This window comes from Camelus bactrianus, chromosome 7 (genome assembly GCF_048773025.1).
Source record: "Camelus bactrianus isolate YW-2024 breed Bactrian camel chromosome 7, ASM4877302v1, whole genome shotgun sequence".
In the NCBI taxonomy this organism is placed as follows: domain Eukaryota; kingdom Metazoa; phylum Chordata; class Mammalia; order Artiodactyla; family Camelidae; genus Camelus; species Camelus bactrianus.
Window position 1 is genome coordinate 27,068,575 of NC_133545.1, and position 27,815 is coordinate 27,096,389.

General features: G+C 35.9%; 1 protein-coding gene across 1 annotated transcript in view; it reads right to left on the reverse strand.

Annotated features, from left to right (window-relative positions):
- KCND2 (potassium voltage-gated channel subfamily D member 2) overlaps positions 1 to 27,039 on the reverse strand; it is a 456,872-nt gene extending 429,833 nt beyond the window's left edge. The window contains exon 1 of the mRNA XM_010947613.3: positions 25,530 to 27,039. Coding sequence (XP_010945915.1) covers positions 25,530 to 26,644 — 1,115 coding nt within the window. The 5' untranslated portion in view covers positions 26,645 to 27,039. The remainder of the gene's footprint in view (positions 1 to 25,529) is intronic.
- Positions 27,040 to 27,815: the final 776 nt, after the last annotated feature.

Here is a 27,815-nt window from a genome sequence, read left to right on the forward strand (position 1 = left end):
CAAAATCATTCTAGCTCAACATTAATCTTCAGAAGAGAATCTTATTATCAGACCTAAATGTTTCATCTGTTCTGTCAAAAACCCCTGGGATCTGTTACCTCCCAGGCAGGCATGGCCATATTCAGCCCTGGAAACAAAAATTACCTGTGGAAACTGCCAGGAAATCTCTTCAAAGACATCTAATGTAAGGACTTTGCCTCCTTTTTTTCCCCCCTTGTCTTCTTACTCTCTGGAATGCAGATGTGGTATCTTGAGTTCAATTAACCATCCTGACCATAAGGTAGAAGCCACGTGTTGAATTTGGTAGAGAACTTGATATAAGAAGCTTGTGTCTCTGATGAAGAAATAGCCAAAACAGCTCTGGAATATTGACTTCATTTATTTGAGAAATAAGGAAATGTCATTCTTGTTTAAGCCGTTTTTATTTCAGGATTTCTGTTACTCATAGTTAAATCTAAGTCTCAACTACATAAATGTGGTGCTTGAAAATGAGTGAATATTAATAAAATAACAAGATACTGAAATCCTCAGGTATCCAGGAGAATTATCACACACCAGTTTCTCTCTCTCGCCCTCTCTCTGTCTCTCTCTCTCTCTCTCACACACACACACACACACATATACAGAGAAGAGTGAAAGTATAATAGCGATGACAGTCTCACTCCTTACCAAGCTCTTAACTCACTGACTGTGACTCATTTATTTATTTATGTTTATGAATCGCATTTGCCTGACTGTGTCTTTTACCATCTTCACAAATTATTACTAAGAAAACAAGATGAAACAGAACCAAACCGTAGTAACAAGGAAGGCTAAACAAAACATACTGCAGTAACCGGCAAACCTGTCCTCAACCCTTTTACTTGGATCAAGAGCCAACAGCCATATCGGACACATATTAAGAGCTACACTTTCTAATAGCAGTGTTCAATTATTATTGATGTGCATGAGCAGAATAAAAATGGATCTTAATGTTCTGTGTGGTATCTCCAAGGCTTTGAGAGAAACATTTCTTACTTAGCTCTAACATATGTTGTTTTGAATTCATTAAAGCAGACATTAAAAGAAATGCTTAAATCAATGTCTTCATCTCAGAAAACTTTCTTGTGACAGGTTTTGAACACTTATTTTTAGAGTTTATTAGCAGGAGCACCAGGGATGTATGGCTGAATGAGAAAGTGCTCTCATCCATCATCTGAATCACACTGAATATTCAATTTAAAATCACGAACTCATCAATCACTAAATAGCTAGACTGCAAAGTCTAAATGGCCAGAAAATTTTAGTCAGTGGACAGGTCTATTTTACACTTCTGGTTGTCCTCAATGTGAAAGCTTATTTTTGTTTTCATTAACAACGTAGCACAGTGGCTTGATTGGGGTGTTCTAGTTAAATGAGTTTCCTTTTTTGCTGATCGTTCCAATCTTACAATGAAATTACCTAAGGAGAGGACAGCCCTTGCAGAAGCCAGTAACACCTATGTGATGTGTAGAGATCTTTTATGATGTGCTTGCCTGTCTAAATTAATATCTCAACTACGCATCATTGGAAATACAAAATTTCACTAGCCACACAGTTAAAAATATAATAACTAGAACTGCTCTGCACAACAAGGTCACTACTAGCCACATGTGACTATTTAAATTTTAAATAATTAATATTAAATAATATTAAAAGTTGAATTCCTCGGTCACCCTAGCCACACGGCACGTGTCTAACAGCCTCATGTGGTTAGTGGCTACTGTATTAAACAGAAAAGATATAGGACATTTAAATCATCACAGAAAGTTCTACTGGACAGTGCTGAACTAGATAGGAGTATTAATTGAAAAACTGAAAGTTAGCATGCTTACAGTGGCTTTCGCTCAACAGAGCAAACAGAAAATATCAAAAAAAATTAAGTCTCCAAAATGTTTCAGTTAGAGAACAGGAGGCTTGAAATTCCATGAGAAATGATAGCTATTCATAAAAACAGCTGTGAGTAGAAATGTTTAAAAAATAGAGTTTCTGAAAAATAACATTGATACTGAGAAGCTATTAACCTGATTTAAAAGAGACATCGTGAAAATATAAATGTCAAGTAAGAGCTTTCAACTAATACAAAGAACAATGGCATCATGTCTCCTTATCATACCAAAATTATAATTCTTAAAAACCAACAGCTTAAAAAAATTGTTAGAAAAAACTGCTAACTGGATGAAAGGTTTAGTGTTTGGGAATTCTAATCGTCCTTTCTTGGCTCCTTGTTTGAAGTCTCCTTTCCAGTTCTGGCTCTAGTTTCTTCTACCTTAGCCAACCGATCTATACTCCTTCAAATGTTTGAGTCTTCGTTTTTTTAAGTATTAGAAAACTGCTTCTCTCAGTAACTGTGTATTTAAAGTGTTGCGTTTAAAGTATTCTTCTAAATTTATGTGATGAGCACCACTCAGATAATTAGGATGGCTACACAGAATTCATTCTTGGACTGCAATGGACCCAAAGAGGCTTTTTCAAATAAACAATTAATATTCCCGTATGATCACACTGTAGGCACATACTGAGTTCTGCTTCTGTAAAATTGAAGGATAATATTGAGCTAGTTATTAGGATAAAGTGTTTCTCAGGAGAATTGTTTGAAATCAGATACTCACTTTTAAGAGATTAAAATGAGATAGAGATTGCCTGTCCCTATGGTCCTAGGAATTAAACTTAATGAGATCAAGCACTTTGAATCTTTTTGAAAATTTGTGGGACAAAAGTCACAATTAGATGTACGACCTCAAACACTTCAGTTGGGAGAACATGGTTTGCAGAACATGGCTTACCACGACTGGAAGAAATGTCAGCCTCAAACGCAACACTTAAACTTCTTAAATCCTGTACATGAATGCAATCCTGACCTGCCAAAAGGAGACCAAATGACTATATATAAATACTCCAGCACTAGAAAGAGTTATGCCAACTTTTTCAGTGTGTGAAAAACAGAATTAAATTAAATCTTTAGTACTATACTTTAGAAAAAAGTCAAATTGTTTTGTGTTCTACTCAAGAATTCAGTGTTTATCTCGAAAATGTCCATGAACACTTGCTATGGGGGTTGGGGGGGGGGTCTGGCCCACCTATTGTAAATCCTTCCTTGGGAAACAGTTTATAGCCACTCTACATCTTTGGGAGTGTCCCAACACAGAAGTCCAGATTGTATGAAGGTGCTTGCTAGCACGGATTTTGGAACAAGAATGCCTGCATTTGAATCCTAGCTTTCCTACATTTGGACTCTTTTGAGTTTGCATGACCTCATCTGTAAAACAGTGATTAAAAACTGCAAATTTCTATAAAGCTATAGTAAGACAAAAACTAGAGGATCCATGTAAAACTGTCACCACAGTTACTAGTATATGGTAAATATTAAACACATTACCTCCAATGTTCGTATTATTTCTAAAATACCCTACCTATGCCTTTGCTTCTGTTATTCCCTCCATCTACAATGATCTTCCCATTCTCCATCCTCATTTAATTGCCCATATTCATCCTTAAATATTTAATTCAAGACTCACTAGCAGCAAGCCTCCTATGAGACTCCCAGCTAGATTAGGTGTCCCTCTCCAAGGCTCCTACAGTTCCCTGGCATAATTTTATTACTGTACTCTTCAGACTGTAATGTATAATTATCTTCTGGGGGGGAGAGTTGTATGCACACATGCGTGTGTGTGTGTGTGTGTGTGTGTGTGTGAGAGAGAGAGAGAGACTACACTATGGCATATGGCTTCAAGGTAGAAACTATGCCTTATTAATCTTTGTATCTTTAACACGGTATGAGCATGCCCAGAGCAGGCACTCAAATATTTGCTGAATAAAGGAAAGGATAGAATCTTGATATTTTCTAATAGCTACTGAAACAGAACATTTTACTATTCTTGCAGCCAAAGCCAAACTAAACTGATGTTTTATCAAGTATGCTTCCTTGGCATCAATAGGAATTCTTAGTGTTACATATTGAAAATCTTTATCTCCAAGCTGAGATAATTTCCCTTTATAAATAGTATACTGCATATTTTAATCAAAACCAACATAAAAATCAGGAAAAGAATGTATTCCATGCCTGGAATATTAGATCAAATTAAGTTAGATACAGGTCCCAACCTCTAAGAGTTTTAATACAAGACAGAGAGAGTAGAAGATAAATAAACATAGATACTTTCAAATATATTTTATATGTATGTGCATATCTATGTATATAGCTACAATGTATAGAATAGAAATGTAAAGAAGTTAAATGTACAGGCCAAAGTGTTTCCCTAACAAGCATACATTACTTGCAAATCTTTACCACATTCATTATTTTTAAAAATTCTTTATCACAGGAATGGCTTTTAATCAAGTCCTAATTAATTTTTAGTAAACTTTGAAACCATCTTAAGATACCTATTATAACCTAAATGTATGTTGTCTCTAAATTTTAAGTTACATGAAAATGTCTTCATAAATATATACTTTGTAATCATATCTTATTTTATATGGCAAATTATCCACTGATTTTATAAATGAGAGATAATGTAATAAATAAAATTACTTCCAAAAGATTCAGATTGTTAAAAATATTGTTTGCCCATTTATCAAGGGTGAGCTGACATCATTTTCTGACTTAATATACATTCACTATTGTTGATATGACAGACTAATAGGCAAGTCAGGTGAGACTGTACAACTAAATTCTCCTTGTAGTCAATATAAAGTCTATTTCTAAAGCAGTGACACAATCAATCCTCTGCTATCCTGAACGTATATTTTATCCAGTCATGTATTATTTCAAAGATGCTTGGATGATAACTTCAAACGGAAGATGTGTGAAAACGTCCCAGAAGTTTTTTCCTTCTGCAATTAAGACAAAATAAACAAGACTCCCACAGCCAATCCATCTTCTCACTTCAGTATTTTCGAATGGCTCTTTTAAGCATGGTGTTTCATCTTGAGTTACTTCAATTAGGAAAACTGCAAATCACAAATGCCTAGAGCATTCCATTACAAGAGTCTTTGTAAATACACTTCTGGAGCAGGAAATTTCGTTTTGTCACTGCTAGTCCTGACACACCTTGAACCAAGCCTTTTCTACAGCATTTCCACTTCTAGAAAAAGAATTTACATTCCTACTACTATTTATTTGACAAGTATAAATAATTCCTAGACCTACGTGTTTCTGTGGATAGTGTACACGTTTTGGAGACAGGACTAATATCAAGTCACATTTTGTTTACCTGTGAAATAAAAGTAAAGTCTATGTTGCAGCATCACGTGTAATAAGAAACAATATGTGTGTAAAGCAGAGCTGAGTGTAGGACCTGACCCAGGGTGACTACTCATTAAATGAGAGCTTCTGTCATGATGATGATGATGAAGATGATGATGAAGATGATAATGATGATGGATGATCACCATTTTTTTAATCCCCTGGAATGAATTTGATCAAATAAGAAGGAACAGGAAAACTGCACATGTCTGACCCTTTTCCTCTCTCCATCCCAATTGTCTTACTAGGCTCATTATTAATGATCCTCTTAGGGAGTGAAAGGAGAAATCATCAGAAACCTGAATGAACCTAAGCCTCTGGTCAAACAAAACCACAATAGCCCGTGGGTGCAGCAACAATTCAATTAGGGGTTTTAATACACTGTCTCCTCTTCTCCCTCCACTACCAGATTTTAAATGTCTGTTTGCACTGGACAGATGCTTTCGGATACCATGATATGGATAAGCACTTCCCATTGACGAGAAGGGCTCCTTTATAGCTTTTCCAGAAGAACACTGTCTATTGTGTGTTCTGTTTCACTTTTATAATACAATTAAACAGACTCACAGAGAAGTTTGAGCCATGTAGCTAGGTAACGCTCAAACAACGCTTTTTTTATTAGCTCACAGAATGAAATTTAGCAAGGATTAAAAAAGGAATCTGGTAGAATTTATCCTCAAGTAGTAAACAGTAGAAGGAAAGAGAAGAAAGGAAGGTTTATAGTATTTCAAGGAAAAATAAAAGACCTGTCATTTTACCGCAAGATCAGTACAAGTCATCACATGTGGGACCTATTCAGAGAGACTCAGTGTTAGTGTCACTGTGGGTCACCATCTCGGTGTACTTCCTTCCAGTGAGACCAACTTCAGAGGATCTGAGATCAAGGCAATGAGGGGGTCTGGAAACTACATTACATGACAAAGTTTGAATGGCTTAAGGAAGTTCACCCCAGCAGAGAAAAGTCGAAGGAGGTAATTATGGTATATTTCTTCAAATACAGCCCTGGAAAGAATGTGAAAAAGAAAACGTAACCTGCTCCATCTCTAAAACCTAACTTGGACAAATGAGTGATAGAGGAAGGTGCTGCAAGTCAGCTCAATTCCCAAAAACCTGGTAAAAAATTTGAGTTGTGCTCCAAAGAAACGGGCTGCCATTAGCTTCCAATTACCCAGAATATTCAAAAAATTCATAGAATACTATATAGATATACAGAATATATTAGATAGAAAGGCTTTCAATTGGCAGAAGTTTGAGCCCGGTGACCTACAAGGAGATTTTGTTTCAAGTTTCTATGATTCTAAGAATTACGAAGAACTACTATTTGAAAAAATCTGACGTAAATGTCTATATCTATGAATATGTCACTGAATTTATGTAAGTATCAGGGAATATGACGGCTTAAACAACCAGTATGAAGTCAAACGGGATTTGGATACCACTGCAAATGAGTGAAAGTTAATTAGGACAAAGAGAGCAGAAGCACTAAGAAAACTGAGAATATTTAACATTTAAATGAATTGCTTTCTTATCATAGAAATGCATCTTTCAAAATATAACTGGAACAATTACAGTAAAGACATTTAGTATATTTCAGCATTCTGATCTCTGAAACAACATATTTATAGAAGAGAGCAAATGTAGTAAGAGTAATACTCTTGACGGTAATACTGCATTATTTATCAATTTACATTTTGCATCATTTAAAACTACAATGGATGTAGGCAATCATAAACTATTTGAGAAGAGGCAAATATCAATTACGTTTTATCACCAAAAATTTACGAGAAAAACAACAGCTATAGAAATCAGCTCAGAAGTTATGTTACATGCATTCTCGTCATCCTTTCCTATTTACTAGGACAGCCCTCCAAGTAGGAAGGGAGGCACTGATAGGAGAAAGACCATGTTCAAATGTCCTAGCAATTTCATATGCTCCAGACTAACGTGACTACAAGAATTGATGGCTGACTCTTGTTCTTTCCGACCCAGGCAAACAGTCGCTCATTTCAGAGCATTAAAAGTTCCTTACACATTTTATATCGTGCAAACACAAATATATCTTTAAACTGCATCCAGGCTCTGTAGGTGAGCCAGCCAGTGAGAAGAGCCAGGATTTAAAATCCTAGTTCTGCACAGAAATTATTTTCTCATACCTTGATCTTTTCTTCATAGTGCCAAGTATATTGTCTGGCACATAGGAATAGTCAATAAGCTGAGTTAAATGAAATCTGAATTCTGCCTTTATTTGCTAGGTTTTGTAAATGACTGTGCATTTGTTTTTCTGTGTTTCTGGGCATCATATTTGTTTCTGTTAGACAGTAATGTTCCAGCACGTTCAACTGTACATGCACTATGATGTACATGCAACACCTGATGAACATCAATTTCACAGATTATTATCAAATACCAATCTTAAGGTGATGCTGAGAGATAGTTATAGAGAACAATATTACAGAGAGGTCAAGTAATATGTCATGTATCACAGATTATTTGGGGGGCTCAAATGTTAAGACCATAAAATTCAAATGTCATTTAATTCAATCTCTATTCCATCCTCCTGCTAGAACTATTTCTCCGATTTCATAAATATGAGCTGAATTTTCATGCATTCATAAATACATTTTTAATTTATTCATTCATTTATTCCATAGATATTTACTGATCACTTACAAGGGTCAAAGCACATAAGAAAAATCAAAATACAAATGTGAAAACAAGTATAACTGATGTGAGGGGATTGTTATTTGTGTTACAATAATTATTTTCAAATACATTCACAGCAGAATTTATTAAGATTCAAAAAGTGACAAGTGATTCCAGATTTTTGTTCAGTCAACATTCAACAGATATCTGACTGCCAAATGAATCTATGCACTGTGCCCAGAATACACTCTGCATTTTTCTGCCACTGAGACTTTGCTTACGCCAAGTAAGGAAACTCTCCCCTGTTCCCCATCTATGGCTGATATAACTGACTGGCCATGGCACCATTACTGGACCCTGGATATGCCTGAGAATTCTTCTCATCGGTCACACAGGAAACACCCAAATTCTAATGGAGTTAGCATACAAGAAAAATATCTTTTTTCCTTAGCTCTTAGTATATGGGATAGTGGGTAATATGCAAGCTAGACAATACTCTATGTCTAATGGTTTCCATTAGATTTGGAAATAATCTCTATATGGCCATTTCTTATGCTGACTGTCTACAAAAGCCAAGGCTATACTATCTCCTGATGGCATGAATCTGAAAATCGTTGTCTGAAGTGCAGAAGAATGGCCCAGCATGGATACATATAGCAATGAACCAACAACACAGAGAGGAAAGACATAGAACAGAAATGTAGAGGATTTCCTTAAAAGGTTAAGGAAAATGAATAAGGATTTTGAAAACAGTTTTACAGAGGAATAAATGAGCATGATAAAAAGTGTTAAAACTCTAGACATTTATTTCATGTATAATTTTTAAACGTACATTGAGCCGAAGACTTCGCATCTGCGGGAATTTTATTTCTGTACGTAGACGTGTGCGTCAGAGAAAGCGTAGCTGAGAGAGAAGTAGCTAGAAAGTACTATGAGTGATGTAAGTATCTAAAGTGGGTTGGACATTTAATTCCACAGTAAGAAGGGAAAAAAAAAAAAAGAGTCTGCATTCAGCATCTATGGCCTGCAAAGCAATGTTCTAGGCATTGCTATAAAACCTGCAGGGGAGATTTCAACTAAAGTTTGAGGTTCTTTGAAGAGAGAGCTTTTGTCAGCAGGCATATTAAGGCATCTTAAACACCACAAGGCTACAGGTAGACCATTATAAATCCATGGATTTTTTTTTTCTTAATTGGTTCCTAGGGATACTGCAAATAAACAGAAATACAATGTGAGCTTAGGAAAAAAATACTAAAAATAAATTTTGTGTGTGGCTCTTCAATAAAACAGATTCTTCTAAATTACCTGAAATAAAGGTGAACAAAAGTTATAGACCCAATTAAAATATATTCTCGATCAAAAGTTTAAAAATCCATTATTTTTTTTGTTTGTTTTTTTATTGAAGTGTCATTGATTTACAATGTTAGTTTCAGGTGTACAGCAAAGCAATTCCGTTATACATATATATATACACACATATGCATATGTTTCAGATTTCCATAGCAGGTCAGAAATTTGAAGCATGGTGTGTATGGTGTGTGGCTGATGTTTACGTCTGGCCTAAGGTGCAGAGAAAGGACAGCTGCTGCTTTTAGCCAACCCACCAATCTTTTCTGCAGGAAGAGAAGAGGCCTTGTTCATTTTGTGGCTCCAGCCTCAAATCTTTGGTAGAAGCACAAGGTTCTCCTACTGCGATACCCAATCAGGAACATGAACTTTTTTGTTGAATATTCTCTGACATTTTCCTAGAAGTTCATAATCAAACTCAGACTTGCTTCCCAGAACACATTCTGCTGCTGTTGCTTCTAGCTTCCTATTTTAACTAAAAGAATATGTCTGATTTTTTTTTTTTAATATTAGTTCTAGCTGTTTGAACTTCAACATGTTTTTAAAAGAGTGGCCTTATTTTGGTTTCATCTCTTCCATTTTACTGAATAATTATTTAGCTTTTTGAATATTTAGCTTTATGAATAATTATTATTAATGTCGCAAAACAAGGAAGACAGCTGATGCCTGGTATGAAAAATATCATTGCTTATGTCTATGGAGGTGGTGCCTGCCACGGACTAGGAGACCCGTAAACTTAGGCTCTTCTGCCCCATTATAAAAGTCAGATTATCTCCTTACACACACATTCATTCATTCATTCATATTCCCTCCTTCCCCATCTCTTTCTCTCCCTCTCCCTCGCTCTTCCTCTCTCTCTCCCTATTTATTGTATTCAGGAAAGGAGGCATTACAGAGGGTTTATAAGATTGTCTTTCCTATTTATCTGACTTGGAATAAACCTGCATCATCTAACTAATCTCACTTCAAACCAAGATTTCAAAATGTCATGTCAGGTCTCTTGACCTGGACAACTAAGGAACAGTTAAGTGTCCATGAGATTACATTTATCAGGACTTTTATGATTGAATAACATAACTTTTGACCATAGGTTTCCTCCTTTTACCAAAGTTAATAGCCAGAAACCCTGTAACCACAGCTGATCAGGCAGCATCCTCTAAGGCAGGAAGCGAATTTCAATTTCTGGCCCTATGAATCTTCAATCAACTTTTCACAAGACCGTTCTCTCTTTGCACCTAGACCTCATGGGAAAAGGTTTACTACACGCTTCTCTATATTTACCAGGAAAGACTATGGAGGCATTTTGGACAGACTAACAACCACGGAAAGCCAATTAAAAAGCTCAACATCAAATCAGCCATTCTGTAGATGTCTACATAAAACTTCCCTTATGCTCCGGTATAATCTAAGAATGCACTAGTAATTTGTTTTCTATCTTTAGGTCTTCCAAAGTTAAAATCCCTAACATGTGATTAAAAACTATCCTCTTTGGAAAGTAAATCCTTTCCAATCAATCTTCTACTTGTATAAAAGAAAGAAACAAAGAGGAAAAGGAGAAAAAAATGTACCTAAAAAGATTCTGGTCCCACGAGATTTAGACTGACTTCCTACTTGGTGCTGCTCTGCTTCTCATAAACTCTTCCTCCAAGACTCCGATCGAAGACTTCATGTTCTTTATTTTTCATCGCAGTCAACTCATCAGTTAATTTGTGCCCCTGCTAAGGAAAGCTCAGCCCTCTCCTGACTGACCGTTTAGGAAAACAGTATTCCAGCTGCTCTGCAGAACACTAGGACCAATGGCCATTATCCATGAAACCTTGTTTCTTAGCACAAGATAGGATAGGGCTTTTGCAATCAAGAATCAGTTTATCACCTATATTCAAGATTACTGAATTTCTATCTATATTTCTATATATATTCATTAAGTAGTATTGAAAACTAGCACTTTTGCTATTTTGCCTAGATCATTGTTTTAAATGGTGTGTTTTTTATCTCCTTTCCAAATACCAGTTCAAGGTCACTAATATTCCAGGAGGAGAATGTTAGAGATATCCTCAGCATATATTCTTCCAGATCAGTGGTTCTTAAAATTTTATGTGAGAAGGAAAAATGTAGTTGTCATGGTTCCCACCTCCAGACACTATGTAAATTGTTTTAGGTGAATGCTAAGGATCCACATTTTTAGTATGTGTCCCATGTGGTCCTAATTCTGATGGTCTCCCATCCACACTAAGTAACATCACTCAGAATTTTCTAAATTCTACATGTGACTCCTGTAGTTATCTGGAAGTTATATATTTTGATCAAATAATTAATTTTTCCTATGAAAATACCTTTATATTCTTACAATATTATTATATACTTTGCATTATAAAATGTGTATACTATATGATCAAATCAAAAATAGTCCTTAAAGACAGTTCTAAATATTTTGTGAAACTACTGGTGCAGAGACTGTCCAGTATGTTGTTATATATTCTGTTTATAAAGATTCACATGATAAATCCCTCTTAGACTCTAGTCATCAAAAAAAAAAAAAAGCTCTTCATGCAGTGAAATACTTTCCTTTTTTGGCTAAATAGAGCTCTAAAACATGCTATAGTTTCCTTCTTCTCTTTGGCTGCCAGGAAATTCAGCACTGTATTTATGCTTAGTAAAGTTTTATTTAACATAGTTTTTTGTTCTCCATCACTTCCCCTTCATCTTTAATCCTTCTCACTTATTTATCTAATCTTTTTTGTTCATTTGACAGTAAATTGTTTCAAATCATCTTCAAAAATTGGCAGTGTAAAAAAATTATACAGGTATGATTGACTCAGTATATAATTTCAAAACCAGTTTGCCGGAAACATAGCATTTTTATACTTTGATAACTCAAATTTATTGGCTGTTGAATTTTCAACAACAAAAAGTTTTCTATGGTGACTCAAAATTCCAGCTTCTGAATAGGATTTAATGTAAGTCCTCAATCAGTGACTCCTCATATTCAACAATCATTTCCTGCCTAATTGTGTATTGGGTAACCCACTAGAGACTTTTCCTTTACTTTCATTGACTTTTTCTTTCTTTCCTTGTTTCTTTCTTCCTTCCTTTCTTCCTCTCTCTCTCTCTTTTCTCTCTCTCTCTCTCTTTACAGCTGTACATATTTCATGTATACAATCTGATGGGTCTGGGGGATAAGCCCACACCCATGAAACCATCACCAACGTCAAGGCCACAGACACATCCAAAACCTCCCACAGTTTCCTCCTGCTCCTTTTCTACTTTTTCTTATGCAAGAAAAATATGTACCATATTTAATCTTACATTTAATATCATATTATTAATAATAATATAATTGCAACTCCTGTATAGCACCTATGTAGAATGTAATGTTTTAAGAACTGTATGTACTTACATTTAATTTCTGCAAAAGTCCTATGAGGTAGGCATTACTAACCTATTTTTATAGATGGGGAATCTCAGGTAGAGTTTAAGTAAATTGACCAATGTCACTAAGCTGGTATTTATTTGTTTGGGTTTTTTTTAATTTTTTTTTTTTTTCCTGGGGAGAAAGTAAGTCAGGCTTATTTATTTTTTAGAAGTACTGGGGATTGAACCCAGGACCTCATGCATGCTAAGTATGCGCTTTACTATTTGAGCTATCCCCTCCCACTCTGAGCTGGTACTTAAATCCAGGCTATCTCTAATCTATCACTGTATATATTTAAGATCATTTTTGAGTGAATTATCAAAGGGTCATTGTAAGAGAAGGGACTTAACTTTAAATAACAATGATAATGTTTTTATATAGAAAAATATGAAAATAAAAGGCTCCAAACATCACCAGAGAGCCTTCTTCTAAAAGAAATTCTATAGCCTAATGGAAAAATATTTTTAACACAAAAAGGCACAAACTGAAATATAAAATAATTCTTGCCATATCCTACATGTCCAGACTTCTTAAAAGTATTATCAATAGTTCATTCTGTGTCCTCCCAGAAAAATAAAAGGAGAAGGTACGTGTATATCAACATATGCATGTGTGTATAATACTTACTTACATATCTTATACATTTTGTATTGATGTATATGTTTGTTTTCTTACATGTATACAAGAGTATTATGTATTCACATATATTTTACCAATATTTAGAACAACAGGTATAGATCCAAAAACTGGGCACTGAATAATGTGGGTAATAATGAAGAGACAAAGTAAAAGAGATGAGTGGTCTGTAAAATGATTTCTTAATTTATTCAAAGTTAATATAGTATATTTCAGAACACAGTGCCAAAATTTGTTACTTGACTAAAAGATTTAAACCTCCTTTTAATTGTTTTTAAATAAACTTATCTTACTTTTCATTTAGGTGATTATAAAGTTATTTGTACTCTGTACAAAAATAATAAAGTTCTTTGCAAAATTAATAGGTGCTTTTTACTACTCTTGGACCATGCCCATCCTGAATAAAGTACCCTATTTCCATGAAGAAGAGTTTATACTCGTTTTCTAAATTACATTCTTCTTTAATTAGAATATTTACTGTAACGTCTTCTGACATTTTATATCAAATTCATGTAATTTTTAAAGACAAAAGCACAATGCTATATTTAACGATAACAGATCAACATGTATACACTGTAAATTCATTATACTTTTCAAAACAATTGCCTTTTATTGCAAACATGAAAAAAATTGCAAGGTTACCTATGAAGGATTGGAAATAATGTTCATTTTGATTTCCATAATTAAGAATTTCCTGGAGTGGAAGTAATTTCCTCTTGACATTTATCCTTATATCCTATTTCACAGTGATGTATCCCCTCTGAATGCCCATGAGATGCCTTGAAATTAGCACATTTTTTCTTATTACAGTAATGTTCTGATAAATTAAACAATATGAATGGAGATGTGAATACTTTCTTGGTTGTAAATGCTTGCAAAAAATAACATGTAACATTTTACAAAACACTATGAAATATCAGAAAAACCAACTGAATATCAAGTTCAATCCTCATTTTTTAATTTCACAAGAATTAGTAAACCAAAGTCAAGTGAGATATATTCAGGTTTGATGTTTTTCATATCACTGACTTGGATAGGATTGGCCTTGAGTTCAGATATATAGTTGAACTTAACAAAATATTTTCACACTTGAAAATATGAATGCAATATATATCAGAGTAAATCATTTGGGGCTGGAAAAATATGAAGACTCCAAATACAAGTCATGGAGTTGAATAAAATGCAAGAGACAATTGCTACAATTATATTAATTTCTCATCTCAAGAAGATCAAGGTAAAAGCAATACCAATGGAAAAAAGAGGCTTAATGTCTTCCTTTTAACCTACATCTAACCATATGCCCTTCCTCTTCTCAATGCATCCCACTGCCTCATAGAAATCATCTTTTTGAAAATTTTATTGGTTTGTTTGTTTGTTTATCCTTAGCTAGTTCAAATATCAATTGATGCAGCAACTTTGGAAAAATCTGGCTTTACCCCCAAAGTTGAATATTCAGATCTGTGACCTACCAATTTCACTCCAAGTTACATACACAAGAGGAAGCCTCTGCACATGTCAACAATTTGCATACCAGCCTTCTTCTGAGACAACTAGAATCAAACTGAATGTCATCAAGAGAGTGGTTGAAAAAATTGTGGTATATTCACATAATGGAATGAAGTATTATATAGCAGCCAAAAAAAACTGAATCACAGTGCATGGCAATTATATGGCTGAACCTTGGTAATATAATATTACATGTAAGGGCAAAAAAGATTGCATGCAGCATGATATCTTTTTATAAAGCTAACAAAATCCCCCAACTAAAGCTACAGCTTTCAGAATGATAAATACAGGATCCAGGGTGATGGCTATCTATATAGCACAGAAAGACAGCGGGACAAAATGGGGAGAGGAGGTGCTGACAGTTAGCTATAGGTAAATATCAGTGCCATAGCTTTAGTTTGGTGGTGGGTTCACCTGTGCATTATTAAAAGTAACTAAATAAATAAAATGATAAAGAGGACCATGAATGCATGAATGATAGAAGTGTGTCATGAAAACGGATAATAATTAGCTAAATTCTGTGTACCTGCAGTAAAATAAAAGCAATGTATCTTGGCTTAGCTTTTTAAATTGTTAGTATCGAAGGCTTAGCTCTTTTAAATATATTCTATTGCAATGTAAGATCTTCCCTTATAACTTATCAAATTTAGCTTCATCTTGAAGATTTCCCATAAAGAGTCAGAAGTATCTGCCCACCATCTAATTTTCCAGAATATTAACTTTCAAAAAATTTGAGGGAATTAAAGGAGTTGTTTTCTCCTTAATATTTCTAGGATTAAAACAAAATTGTGTATGTTTTTCAGAGTAGAAATGTACTATTTAAACACGCTTGAGAATATCACCTCACAATATATTCCATGTTATAATGTTTAATTGAAAAACATTTTAAAATATACTTTATTTGAACCTTAATATGTATTTTTTCATTTAATGAATAAAACACAACATAATATTTTGGGAGAGAAATATGAATGTATCTGATAGCCCAGGTTTTGAATTTCTGCTTTTCAGGCCAAAACAAGTCAAACAAATTATTTGACACTGATTTCACAGCCTGCTTTCAAAATTGTTGATATTAAAAACAATAAAATCATAACTTTAGATAATGGTCTAAAATACAGAGTTGAAACTTCAATAATGAAATCTCTTTAGTTTCAACAAGATTTAACAATTACCAGAGTAAAAAAGGAAGAATTATTTATATACAAATTTGTTTACCTATGTTACTAGTTCACTATCCCTTCACTCATATTATATATATATATATATACACATAGTTACATATATAATGTATAATCTAATGGGGGACTATGAAATATCTATAAATATTAATATATGTATATACACATATAAAATATGAAGTCATTATAGAGTTTTATTTATATTATAAGGAAACTCCATAATCATCTACAGACCTTTTTAGGCCTGCATATACAGTGCTTGGTTTTGTTTGTAATATTTTGTTTAATGTTAAAAATAGATGCAAAGTACAGAAAGAAATATGGAGGAACACAGAATTCTGGTGTATTGAGCTTGACAGAGCATTAGACCTCAAAAGATCCCCAGAAATCTAGCTTATGTCCTTCCACTAACTAGCTGTGTGATTTTATGTTTCCTGTTTCTCCAAGTATAAATTAAGAAGTTTCTATAAGATAATTCCTAAATAGCCCTGCACATCAAAATTCCACGATTTTAGTACCATTAGACTAAGAAAAATCAGCCATTAGGGATAGTCCACAATAATTCTTTTCTGACCTCCATAAAGTGTCTAACGTGCATTACTGGGTTCATCTAATTTAAGAAGAATACAAACACATGTGCTCTTATTTCATTCCAAAAACGCCACCTTTGGTAATAACTGGAAACATTTTTGTAAGTTCCAAAGTGTTAACTAAACAATATGCATAAGGATTTTTGCCCCAAATGCATTAATATTAGGATAGGGTTAAATAGCTTAATTTCTGTAGCACAATGAAATGAAACCACTTCCCCATCCAAAACATACAAAAGATAGTAATTATGAGAGTGTGACTGTCATTATCAAATTCATCACATGCAAAGGACAGGGAATACAGGGGCTTTTTCCTTTCTGATGGCCCCCATGAATCCTAGATGATTCCATCAGGAATCAAGCCTCTGAACTGAACTTTCAGGCAGGATGCAGAATTATCTGCGGGCAGATGCTTTCATGACAACAGCATGACTACGCGAGATGCCACACTGATTTCCCTTAGAAATAGGAATTATTTTCACAAGTTGCTCATCTGGGAAACTTATATAACTTTTTTTTTTTTTTTTACTTTTATGCTGTTTATCCAATCTTGTTCTTCCAAACTCAAGTTTTCTCCAATTATCATGAATATGTTTTACTCTCTAGTACAGTGATTATTACCAAAGTAACGCCTCTGTTACTTTTCATTATACATTTGTTATATGCATGGTCTCTATTTAATTTGGGTTTAAAAATATAGATCCTCTAGCAATTTTCACAGATTTCAAGACATGTAAATCCATTTTACTTTCAAACTCACTGAAATAACAACACACCTGAAGAAGATATATATGTGCCTACTGTAAAATGAGGGGGGAAAAAGGAATCAAATTTCTTTAAATAGAATCCAAAGCATATCATTGATACGCTTTGAACACTGATATCCTTGAACACTGACATTAGAATTGACAATTGTAAGTCTGCAAATCCATATTCAAAATAAAGAATTATCCTCAGTCATTTCCCAGATAGCTCCATTTCTACTGAGAACCAGTTTTGCCTTTTCAGCTAAGATGTGGAATTCAACTTTTTCATTTGAACTAGATTTATTTTTGTCAGCTGGGAAGAATTTAATCTTGTACTCTTATAAAATACTCTATTTTTCTGGAAAATCTCATGAATAATTGGATACAAATTTTAAGTTAAGGTAAGTATAATAAATCTAGCAAAGAATGAGAATTTATACATGGTAAAGAAATTAATGTTAAAATGAGTATTTAAAAATTTAAATGTTTCAGGGCTTGTGCTCATTTTAACACAGAAACGATATCCTGTCCCTACCATGCTCACAACTCTCTCATGTCTCCCCATTCTGTCTCAAATGAAACCAAAGTTCTTTACTTTGGTCTACAATGTCCTGCATCATCTCATCCCAATCATCTTTCAGATAACAGGTGCTCCTAAGCCCCTCCCTCACTTTGCTTCAATTACAGTTGTCTTAGGGGGACTACACCAAGCCCCCTCTCACCTTGCAGTCTTGGTACTTCTTTTCTCTCTTCTAAACTCTTTACTCAGATATTTACAGGACTCCCTTCACTCCTTCAGTTAGCCACCAGCTCAAATATTTCCCTTGGAAAGGCTTTGTCTGTTCCCTATCCAAAATAGCACACTTCTTACCCTGATTTATTTTGTTCATAGCATGCACTGCTACCTGGAATTATATTACGTATTCATGTTCATTTGCTGCCTCTCTTACCAGAATACACAGTGCTTAAGGTCTAGACGTTGAGAGTTATGTTTACTGCTATGGTCAATGACAGCCAGCAAGTGATCGACAAACGTCTGCTAAATTGAATTGAACTCTATGAGTCACGTTTTGATTTCCTGGTAGTTTAAGCTGCTGGTAAGACTTTGGGTTTCCAAAAGCACTATTACTGGTATTCTTAAAAGTGAAGAAAATGAGGAAGGTGGAAGAATCAGGCCCACATAAGAGCAAAAAGGACAAGACCTTTTGCTCTTAGAACAAAACCTTCCTTTTCTATTCGACATCATTTCAACTGTCATCCTACTCTTTTATGGCATTTTTTTTCTCATTATTAACTTCTGATTACTCACTCCCTATTCTCCCCACACTTTTTATGATTCGGATCTTCTTCACATAACAACTTGCCAAAATTTCCAATGCAAAATGGACTGCACCATGCCAGAAGATGGGTCTATGTGTATATTTACATTTTCTATACCTGTCTTTTAATTGCTCAGAATAAGCACTTCTTCCTGAACAGAGAATACACTTATCTCATGTCATTAACATATCATAGTTCTCTATTTTTAAACAGTTCTATGTTATGCATAAATGAGTGGACCTGAATAAAAGGGAAAAGTGCCAATTTGTGTTTACTGGGTAAGAGACAGAACACCTTTCCAGAGACTAAGTGTCATTCTAGTATCTTTTTGACCCACAGGCCCCTTGAGTTACTCATATTTAGATGGGGGAAGGAGCCTGAAAGAGAAGGCAGTATATTCCTGTGCAGATTCACTTACATCATAAGATATCTCCATATGCTTCCCAGAAGCATCTGCAATTTACCCAGCCTTCACCAAAAAGCAAACTGATTAAGGAAGTAGCCATCGACAGCCATTAATTCTAACCTTTGCAGAGAAGAATTAGTTACAGCCCTCCTTAATTAAAAGAGAAAAATTAAAAAGGATGGATTGGAATACATTCAAAGATAAAGTGTTCAAATAATAAATTTCATTTTTTTTTAAACATTGAACAAAGCATAAGATTAGATTATTCAATTCTTGCTAATGTTGAGATGGCACTTGGTCCATGGCTAAGGAGCTCTCCATGGTATGCACTATCTTCTCACACCATGAGCAGCAACACATTAACTAGCTAATAAGTCCCCCAGAAGTATAGACTCAAAACTCAAAAGCCTTTCAATCTAGTTAGGCAGACAAGAAGTAAAACCATAAATTATATGAAAAATAGCACTTAACTAATGTCAAGGTAATTCCAATTACAGATGATGAAGGCTTGGGAGTTGGGAGGGCTTCATGGAGAAGGTTAGTGTAAAGACTGGCTCTCAAAGGAGAAAACTAAAGAGCAAAAAATTCCATGGCGTCTACTAACGCAAAAGGAGAAATGCAAATGTGCACAGAAATACAGAGACAGCGTTTCATTCCTGGGTTTCTTTTCAATACCAGATCATATCCCACACCGTCAAATCTTGCTGCTGAAGCTTGTGGGAGAACAATGCCTGCTTCTATATATACGGTCGTGCTCAGAAAACAATATAAGCCATATGGAGAGTCGAGAGGAAAAAAAGACTGAACTCATTGCTACAGCTCTGAAGGAAGAATAAAACCTCCTTTTCAGTGAAAGTTCTTTTCACCATTCCCATTCTTTCCATGAAAGAGAGGTTAAATTGTACAGTTCTAATGATCCCTTTTTTAGGTAATTCTGACAAAATAATTGATTTACTTTCTTCTCCATCAGGCCAGGTACAACATTCACCATCACCATCAAGTAGTTTGCGGAACCAAACAGTTCGCTGTATGAGAACACATGACTGTGTTACAGCAACTGGGCACCTCATAATAAACCCCAGTACTGTGTGAACAAGTGCAGAGCTAGCAGTGATGTTGAGGAATGTGGGAAGAGTGAGTCACAGAGAGTAGAACTGGGAGAGAAATGCATTATAACAGAATAAAGGACAAATGTATTCCTTTTCTTATCCCTACAGCATCAGCAGTAATCCTCACATAATTATTATTGAACATTCCTAGATGTTTTAAGGTTTTCAAAAAAATTAGTAAAAAATAAATAAAACTTCACAAAAAAAGTACTGCTGATATTTAACTGTGTGACTGTGAGCAAGCCACAAAAAAATCTTGTATGTGTAAACTGATGGATTTTGAATAAACAACAGGTAAGTTTCCTTCCACCAGGAATTAAGAAATTAGGTAATACAAAATTTGAACTTCATTAATTCATTTTTAAAGATGAGTTAATGGGGACAGAATGCTACACAAATACAAAATACATGACCTGAGAATTAAATGAAATAAACATGTATAAGGCCACGTCAATCTGTAGTCTAAAGGGAAACCCTGGAAAGAAAAAAAAAATCATAGCAGACCCACTGAATATTGGAAAATGCCCCCTCTTCCAGGGTTCTGTGCCAAGAGAACACCTACTATCCCTTCCTGACATACCTGCTGGGCAACCAAGCAAACACTTGTAGAAAAAAATACACATTTCCAAAAAATTGTCGCACCAAATATTCTGTCTAATTTAAATGGTAACAACAACAAAATGAAGATTTGGTCACCTGTAATACTAAAAGAGGAATACACATCACATTTTCTACACCTCTTTCAAATTCATTTCAACTCCCATCAATTGACATGCTCTATAAAGAACTTCGTAAAAATACATTGTAGTACGCCAAAATAAAAACAGACGTTACTCGTAGTGTGGCTGTTCACCAAAAAGATAAATTTTGGTACTTCCCACCTTGTAAAGGTGTATTGGATTGACACCTAAGCCACATTTATGCACAGATGCTGGCACAGACCAAAGTATAATTCCATCTATTATCGGTATTGCTAGGCAAACCAGAAGTCTCTACAAAATGATTCTGCAAGATTGTACTCCCAGCATTCCCTGAAGCTATGTAGTCAGAACAGTGATGAATAGCAGGAAGATATTTACAAGTTTGTTCTTCTTTTAATAATACATACTTTGCAACATATGCTATATAAAATAGATAACATATATAACATGGTTAACATATGCCTACGATATATGATATATAACATAATTCTGTTATATAAAATAGAATATATATGACATATTTTATATAAATATATAATCTCCCTCCAATTATGCCATTCTAAAAAGAGGCATTTCCCTGAGACTTTGTTAGGAAAATTACAATGATAAACTAACTTGCTTTTTGTTTCTTAAAATAGCAATTTACCAAACATGTTAAAATTAAAATATTAATTTAGTCTGAGAAGTCTTACAACTAGACAACCACACTAACTTTTCTAAGAACACAGATGTAATTCTACCATATTTGTTTCTGATGAATGTACACTACAAATTTTTTGTTTTCCTAGATTTGTTCAGAAATCAGAATATGAGTCACATAGTCTAAATCATAAAGTTTCATTCTGAACATGAAACTTTACAGAATGCCATGTAGTAGCTTTCTTCCCCATTTGGAAAACCTTGATGAAAGCAACTTCATTTTAAAATTAAAGAAGTGGTGTGGACCACCGAAATAATACATCTCAAGTTCTCAAGTTTTACGTCTAACAACACAATCTCTATTTTTAAAAGGGTCGAAATGGTTAGTGATCACAACCAAGAATGCAGGTATTGCCTAAAATAATAGCTCCTCAAAATATTTAATGTGCCACCTGGTACCACTTCTAACATACAAGTCATGAGCCTAAGGTACGATGGTAAACTAAGTGAGACCTTATTAAATATGTTTGTAAAATCGTTTTTGATTGGTGAAAATTTAGAAATTTCCTAAATTTGACAACATTTAAGTACTACCACCTGAATGAAAAATAATGACATGATGTTATCGTCCAGAGGTCATTAACCAAAAGAGAAGTTCCAGGTTCTTGTTCTCCCAAGGCAGTTTAAGGTGGTAATCAAAGTATGTATCATGGTAAGGAGGGAGGCAGGGGTGTAGAAAGGATAATCAGGGACCTGTGCAGGTCAATAAATCTGCCCAGAAAGAAAGGATGGAATGGAGGGACAGATATGACCCACTCACTGTAAACATTGTTTTAAAAAATCTTTCTGACATTCTTTCACTGATTTTTTAAGTTGTGCTTTTGACATTTCCTACTTTAATTAATAGGAAAGGGTAGCCTGAAAGGTATATTTTAAAGCCTTCATTTTACTGGCAAATTAAATAATGACTTACATAACAAGCATGGTTAAGATATAGAATAATGATATATTCGCTATTTCAGGGAGCACAAAAATAATTAGATAAATAGGCAACAGTAAGGCAGAGACAAACTCACTCATTTCTTCAGACTAGAAAGCCAATGAATACTGTCTAAAATGACCTGCGAGGTAGCAGATAATTCCGCCAGTCCTAAATTACAAAATTCTTGACTCTTTCTTCTCATGTAGATAATGTTTGTATGAGCTGGAACTTCTGTGATAACCACTGTCTAGGATTCCATTTTCACTTCTATTATCATTAATTGATGAACATCGGCTCCATTAAAAATAATAGCCACATAAAAAGAACTCAGAGGGTGTAATGGGAAATTCCTGGTCATCTATCAGACACAGCTTGGTTTTAGCTTCAACTATGGCATAATTTCCAGAAAGTTTCTATCTTATACTTCTTCATATAAGACTACAGTGTAAAACATAAATTCAAGCCATGGCTTTTGTTGAAAATTTCCTATTCTTAAATAAAGCTCTTGAGTCACAATATAACCAAAGTTAAGGCACAAAAAGGCAGGATTTTTAAAAACTCTTATTTCTTCAGAAAAGTAAAATACTTTATAACTATATTTGGATGAGAAACAGAAGACATTTTCCAAAGAAATCTTACTGTATCATACAACTTGTGCTTTGTTAAATGTTCATATATATTCCCCAATAAATGGATTGTATCTTGATTGCATTAACATTTCTACATCTTAAAAGTATGACTGCTATTTTTCATCAAGATTATTAATTAGCTCAATTTACTGAAAATTAACATTTCCCACCTTAGTGGAACTTAAGTCTTAAGAGTAACTTCTATTTTGCTTCCAAGTTCTGAGAAAGTGTGAGTATTTAATTTTTCTTACATGCTTATATACAGAACATGTAAACTAAAACCATTTCATAGATTTTACTCAAGCATTATGATTCCGTTTCTTAACTCATTTCAAAAAGTAGGTGTTTCTAAGTATTTTGTTTATGTAATAAAAATTGTCAATGATTAACATTTCCTCATCTTTTTCCCAAAAACAAAAATAAATTTCAAAATAAAATAAAAAATTGAAAGTCATTTCAGAAAACAAGTTTTAAAATAATACTAACTTCTCATGTCTAGAATAGAACTTTCTAGTCAGATGGAACCAGCAACTCATCAACATTCATTATAATGCCTATATTCAGATCATTATAGACGGTATATAGTTTTGAAATGACTTACTGATACTTTGTGAAAAACACTGCCACAGACACCACATTTGTTGAAATACATTTCCTTTTAATATTGCTTCCTTTATTTACTTTTAACACAGAGTCCTCTTTTTATTCGTGTGTACTGCTAATCTGAAGTCTAGTGACTTGTACTATCTAATTGTCCTCAACAAAGACTTCAAATGACATAAAGGCAACAAGACCAAATATATATACACAAACCTCTTGGTTAGAACTAAGCACCTATGCTGCTAAGGTAGTCTGCATCTTCTTCAAAACGAGTCACAAAATTACCAACAGGATAAAAGGAAAATATAACCAGTAGGATACAGGATTTTCACTAATTCATTTTGGAAAACCCACCAGTACGTCTTCAAAAGTATGTGAGACTAAATCAAAATAACAAATCATTATATTTTACTTTACCTTCATTTCTTAATCAGCCTGAAATTCTTCACATATAAAATACTCCATTAGTTGGCCATATGACAACATGAGAAATTCTGTTCAACACAATACGTCTAATAAACTTAAGTTGACTTTAACCACACTGTCATTTAAAGAAGGCAATTAAATTAGCCAGAAACACAGAATTTAAAAAGCAGCCTTGGGAATAACTTTTTTCTTACAGCCATTAACAAATCCTTATTGAACTGATTAACTATGCAAGAAAAGCAGTATAAAGCTGAAGAAAGGACACTAACATCACCACTTGGCTTATCTAAGAACTCATAAAACTAAAAGGTTCTTCCCATTTCATTTTATTAGGTTCTCTAATATATAAATGCTTCTACTTTCCTGCAGTTTGATTAACAGTATTAATAAATTCATACCTTTCTTCAGTCATCCAAAAAGTCTTAACTCTAGCTTAGATTTTATTTTAAAAACCTATTAATTCAGAATATGTCCCTGTGCTTGCAAAATACCATTACCATCAAATAATATAAGGAAGAAAAGAATTCAACAAGGAAATCAGGACCCCAAATTCTATAATGCAATCAGCCCTTGGTGACCATCAATCTCACCAGATACTGCTGTATCTTCTATTTAATTAATGGTTATAGGCCCATTGCCTGATGGGATCTGTAGTTCCTTTTAAAAAAAAAACAAGTGTGGATGACAGTCATTTGCTTCTTTATTTGAAACTATGAACCTAGAATCTTAATTATCATTCCACTGCATTTTGTAGAGTTGATCAGTTTCAGCCCTGATAATCTAAAACACTGCATAACTTACCAGCCAAAATGAAAATGCATATATGAATATGTGCATATATATTACAAAATCCTTTGATAATATCTATAATCTATGTTTTATAATGTTGTAAAATGAGAATTATGGTTCTTAGAGGGAAAATGCATGCCAAAAGTATTCATCTGAAAATAATACTTCAAAGACACATGGAAACTTTTCATTTCAACACACTGAAGCACTTTCTAGGCATTTCAGAATAGAGTATGCATTTTCATACCTTTACTTGGACACAAATTTTGTGGTTTTCATTGTCGTTATAATTGTATGTATTCAGATATATAATACCGATGATCTTTCCCAATATTCAAGAATTTTAAAATTTCTTTGTGTATTTATTACTTTCAGGCACCAATACTCAACATCTGCTGGCAACTCCCTAAATACTTCACTCACTGTATCATACCCATTTCATAGATCAAAAGAGTTGTTCAAAACCATTTAGATAATACTCTCCTAAACTCATTTAGGAAAGAGAAACATTATTTCCTCTGATTAATTATGTGACTTTAATGGATCCACAACCACTTCATACATATTCAACCTCCATCCCCTTTCCCTTGTTGGCACCTACCCTAGTGTTGTCATGGTGACGATGGTGTACCAGAAGGCAGCAGGGATGCTGGTGAACTTGCTGGCCGAAGACCCCTTCTCTGCGTAGAACATAACTGTAGCGAAAATGATGATAGCCATGGTGAGCGAGAAGAGCAAGAAGCCCAATTCCGAGGCACAGCTCTTCAGCGTGTAGCCCAGGATGCGCAGGCCTTGCGAGTGGCGGGAAAACTTAAAGATCCGGAAGACCCGGAAGACTCGGAGCGTGACAAAGGCTCCGCTGACATCCTCATTGTCTGTCATCACCAGCCCAATGTAATAAGGCAGGATGGCCACCACGTCGATGATACTCATGACACTACGCACAAAACGGTAGCGACTGGGTGCCGCCGCCAGGCGGAGCAAATACTCAACTGTGAAGATCATGACGCAGGCTGTGTCCAAGCAAAAGAAGGCCACGGCGTACCGCTCGCCACAGGGCAGTTCTTTAATGTGACCCGGGCTAGACCCACATGGCACTGTTTCCACCACATTAGCGATGACTGAGACGGCAATGAAGAACCCCGTAACATAGTAGAACACAAGGGCCATGGTGCTGGTGTGGGGGTTCTCAAAGGCCCGCCAGACCCGCTGCCGAGCGGTCATGGTGGGCAGCGCGCTCTCACCGGTGTTGTCGGTGTCGGCATCGTCCTGAAGACGCTCCGCGTTCTCTCGCCGGCGATCCTTGTACTCCTCATAACAGCAGTCGCCAATAATTTCTGGGATGAGGCCAAAGAAGGCCAATTCTTCATCATAAGCGGAGATGCACTCATGGCGAGGATAGTGGAGCTTCCCAGTGCGGTAGAAATTCAGGATGTGGCGGAAGATGTCCGGGTCACGGTCAAAGAAATACTGCTGAGTCTCTGGATGGTAGAAAAAGTCCCTCTCAGAACTGCCCAGCAGAGTGTCTGGGTAACGTTCCAAGGTGTCCTGCCACGTCTGGAAACGGGTGCCACTCACATTCAGCACAATAAGGGCATCTTGAGTCCTTTTTCTCTCCTGCCTCGGGGGGGCTGGCATGGGCCCCGAGGCCACAGGCATCCACCCAATGGCTGCTGCCCTTGCAAAGGGCAGCCATGCTGCTACACCCGCCGCCATGGTTCCTTGAAGTGAGGGCGAGAAGGGCAAGTCAGTGACTCTACAGTGGGTCAGTCAGAATAGCCACAATCACCCACTTCGCTCCGTCCACAAAAGACAACTGGGAAACGTGGTCCAGAGGTATCGCCCTTATTCCAAGGTAGGACTCCTGGTTAAGTCACAGTTCTCAAAAGGGCAAGTTTCCCTCCCAGGCAGGTATTTGGAGTATGAAGGGAAAAAAATACAATGTCCTAACAATCACACCCAACAGAACCGAACCAAACCTCCTCCAGCAGTGGGACCAGGCCACCCCTGGCACAAATAAGTATACAGGTGACTTTAGATGCTGCAGCTTCTTCAAACAGGTGTCTTTGAGTTCTCCCCTGACATAGTCTGGATACTGTGGGGTCAGTAGGTGACGTGTAGGGTAGAGGAGAGGAAGGACAGTCACTCAGTGGTATTCTTTTGATGAATTAGGGAATCCTTCCACCTTCCCTTTTAGCTCTTTCAAACCTTCCCTTTCCAAGTGGCCCTTCCCGCCAAAGGAGTCTCAAAAAGGCGACCTGTTGTAGTAGCTTCCGAAATGCGGTCACAGCCGCTGCCCCGCGTCTCTTGGGGAGTCCGGTCGCCGCCTCCACTCCTCCCGCCGTATTTGCGGAGACTGAGGTGCTGAGCGACGGGAACGGCTGGGGGCGGGGGTGGGGGGCGTTAATACAGACCCTCCTCCCCCACGTCTACCAGCAACCCCTGTGTCTGCCAAAAGCGTTCGCCCAATCGCCCCGTCACTCTCTTTTCAAGTTCAGCTCGAGTACAGTGTGACAGTTACAGAGCCCGGGAGCTGGCAGCCGCCGCCGCCGCCGCGGCATCTGCTTCCGCGCAGAACGCGCCTCGCCCGCGGTACATACCTGGCAGAGTGCGCGCCAGGGCTGAGTTGCATAGAGACTTTCTCCTCGCCGTGCACCCGGAAAGGGAAAAGCCGAGACAGCAGCTCGCGAGCAGCCGAATCCGATGCGCCGAGGGAGCATAAATAAAGCTCAAGCGAGCTCTTCTTCCCCTTCCCCCATCCCTCCGTGCCTCCCTCCTCCTTTTCACCTTCCAAAAGCCAGGCGCAGGCGAGCCGAGCAGCAGCAACAAGTTCAAAAGGTGCGGGGGAGGCGAGCACCCGGGGGACTCGCTCCTGCCAACTTACTGC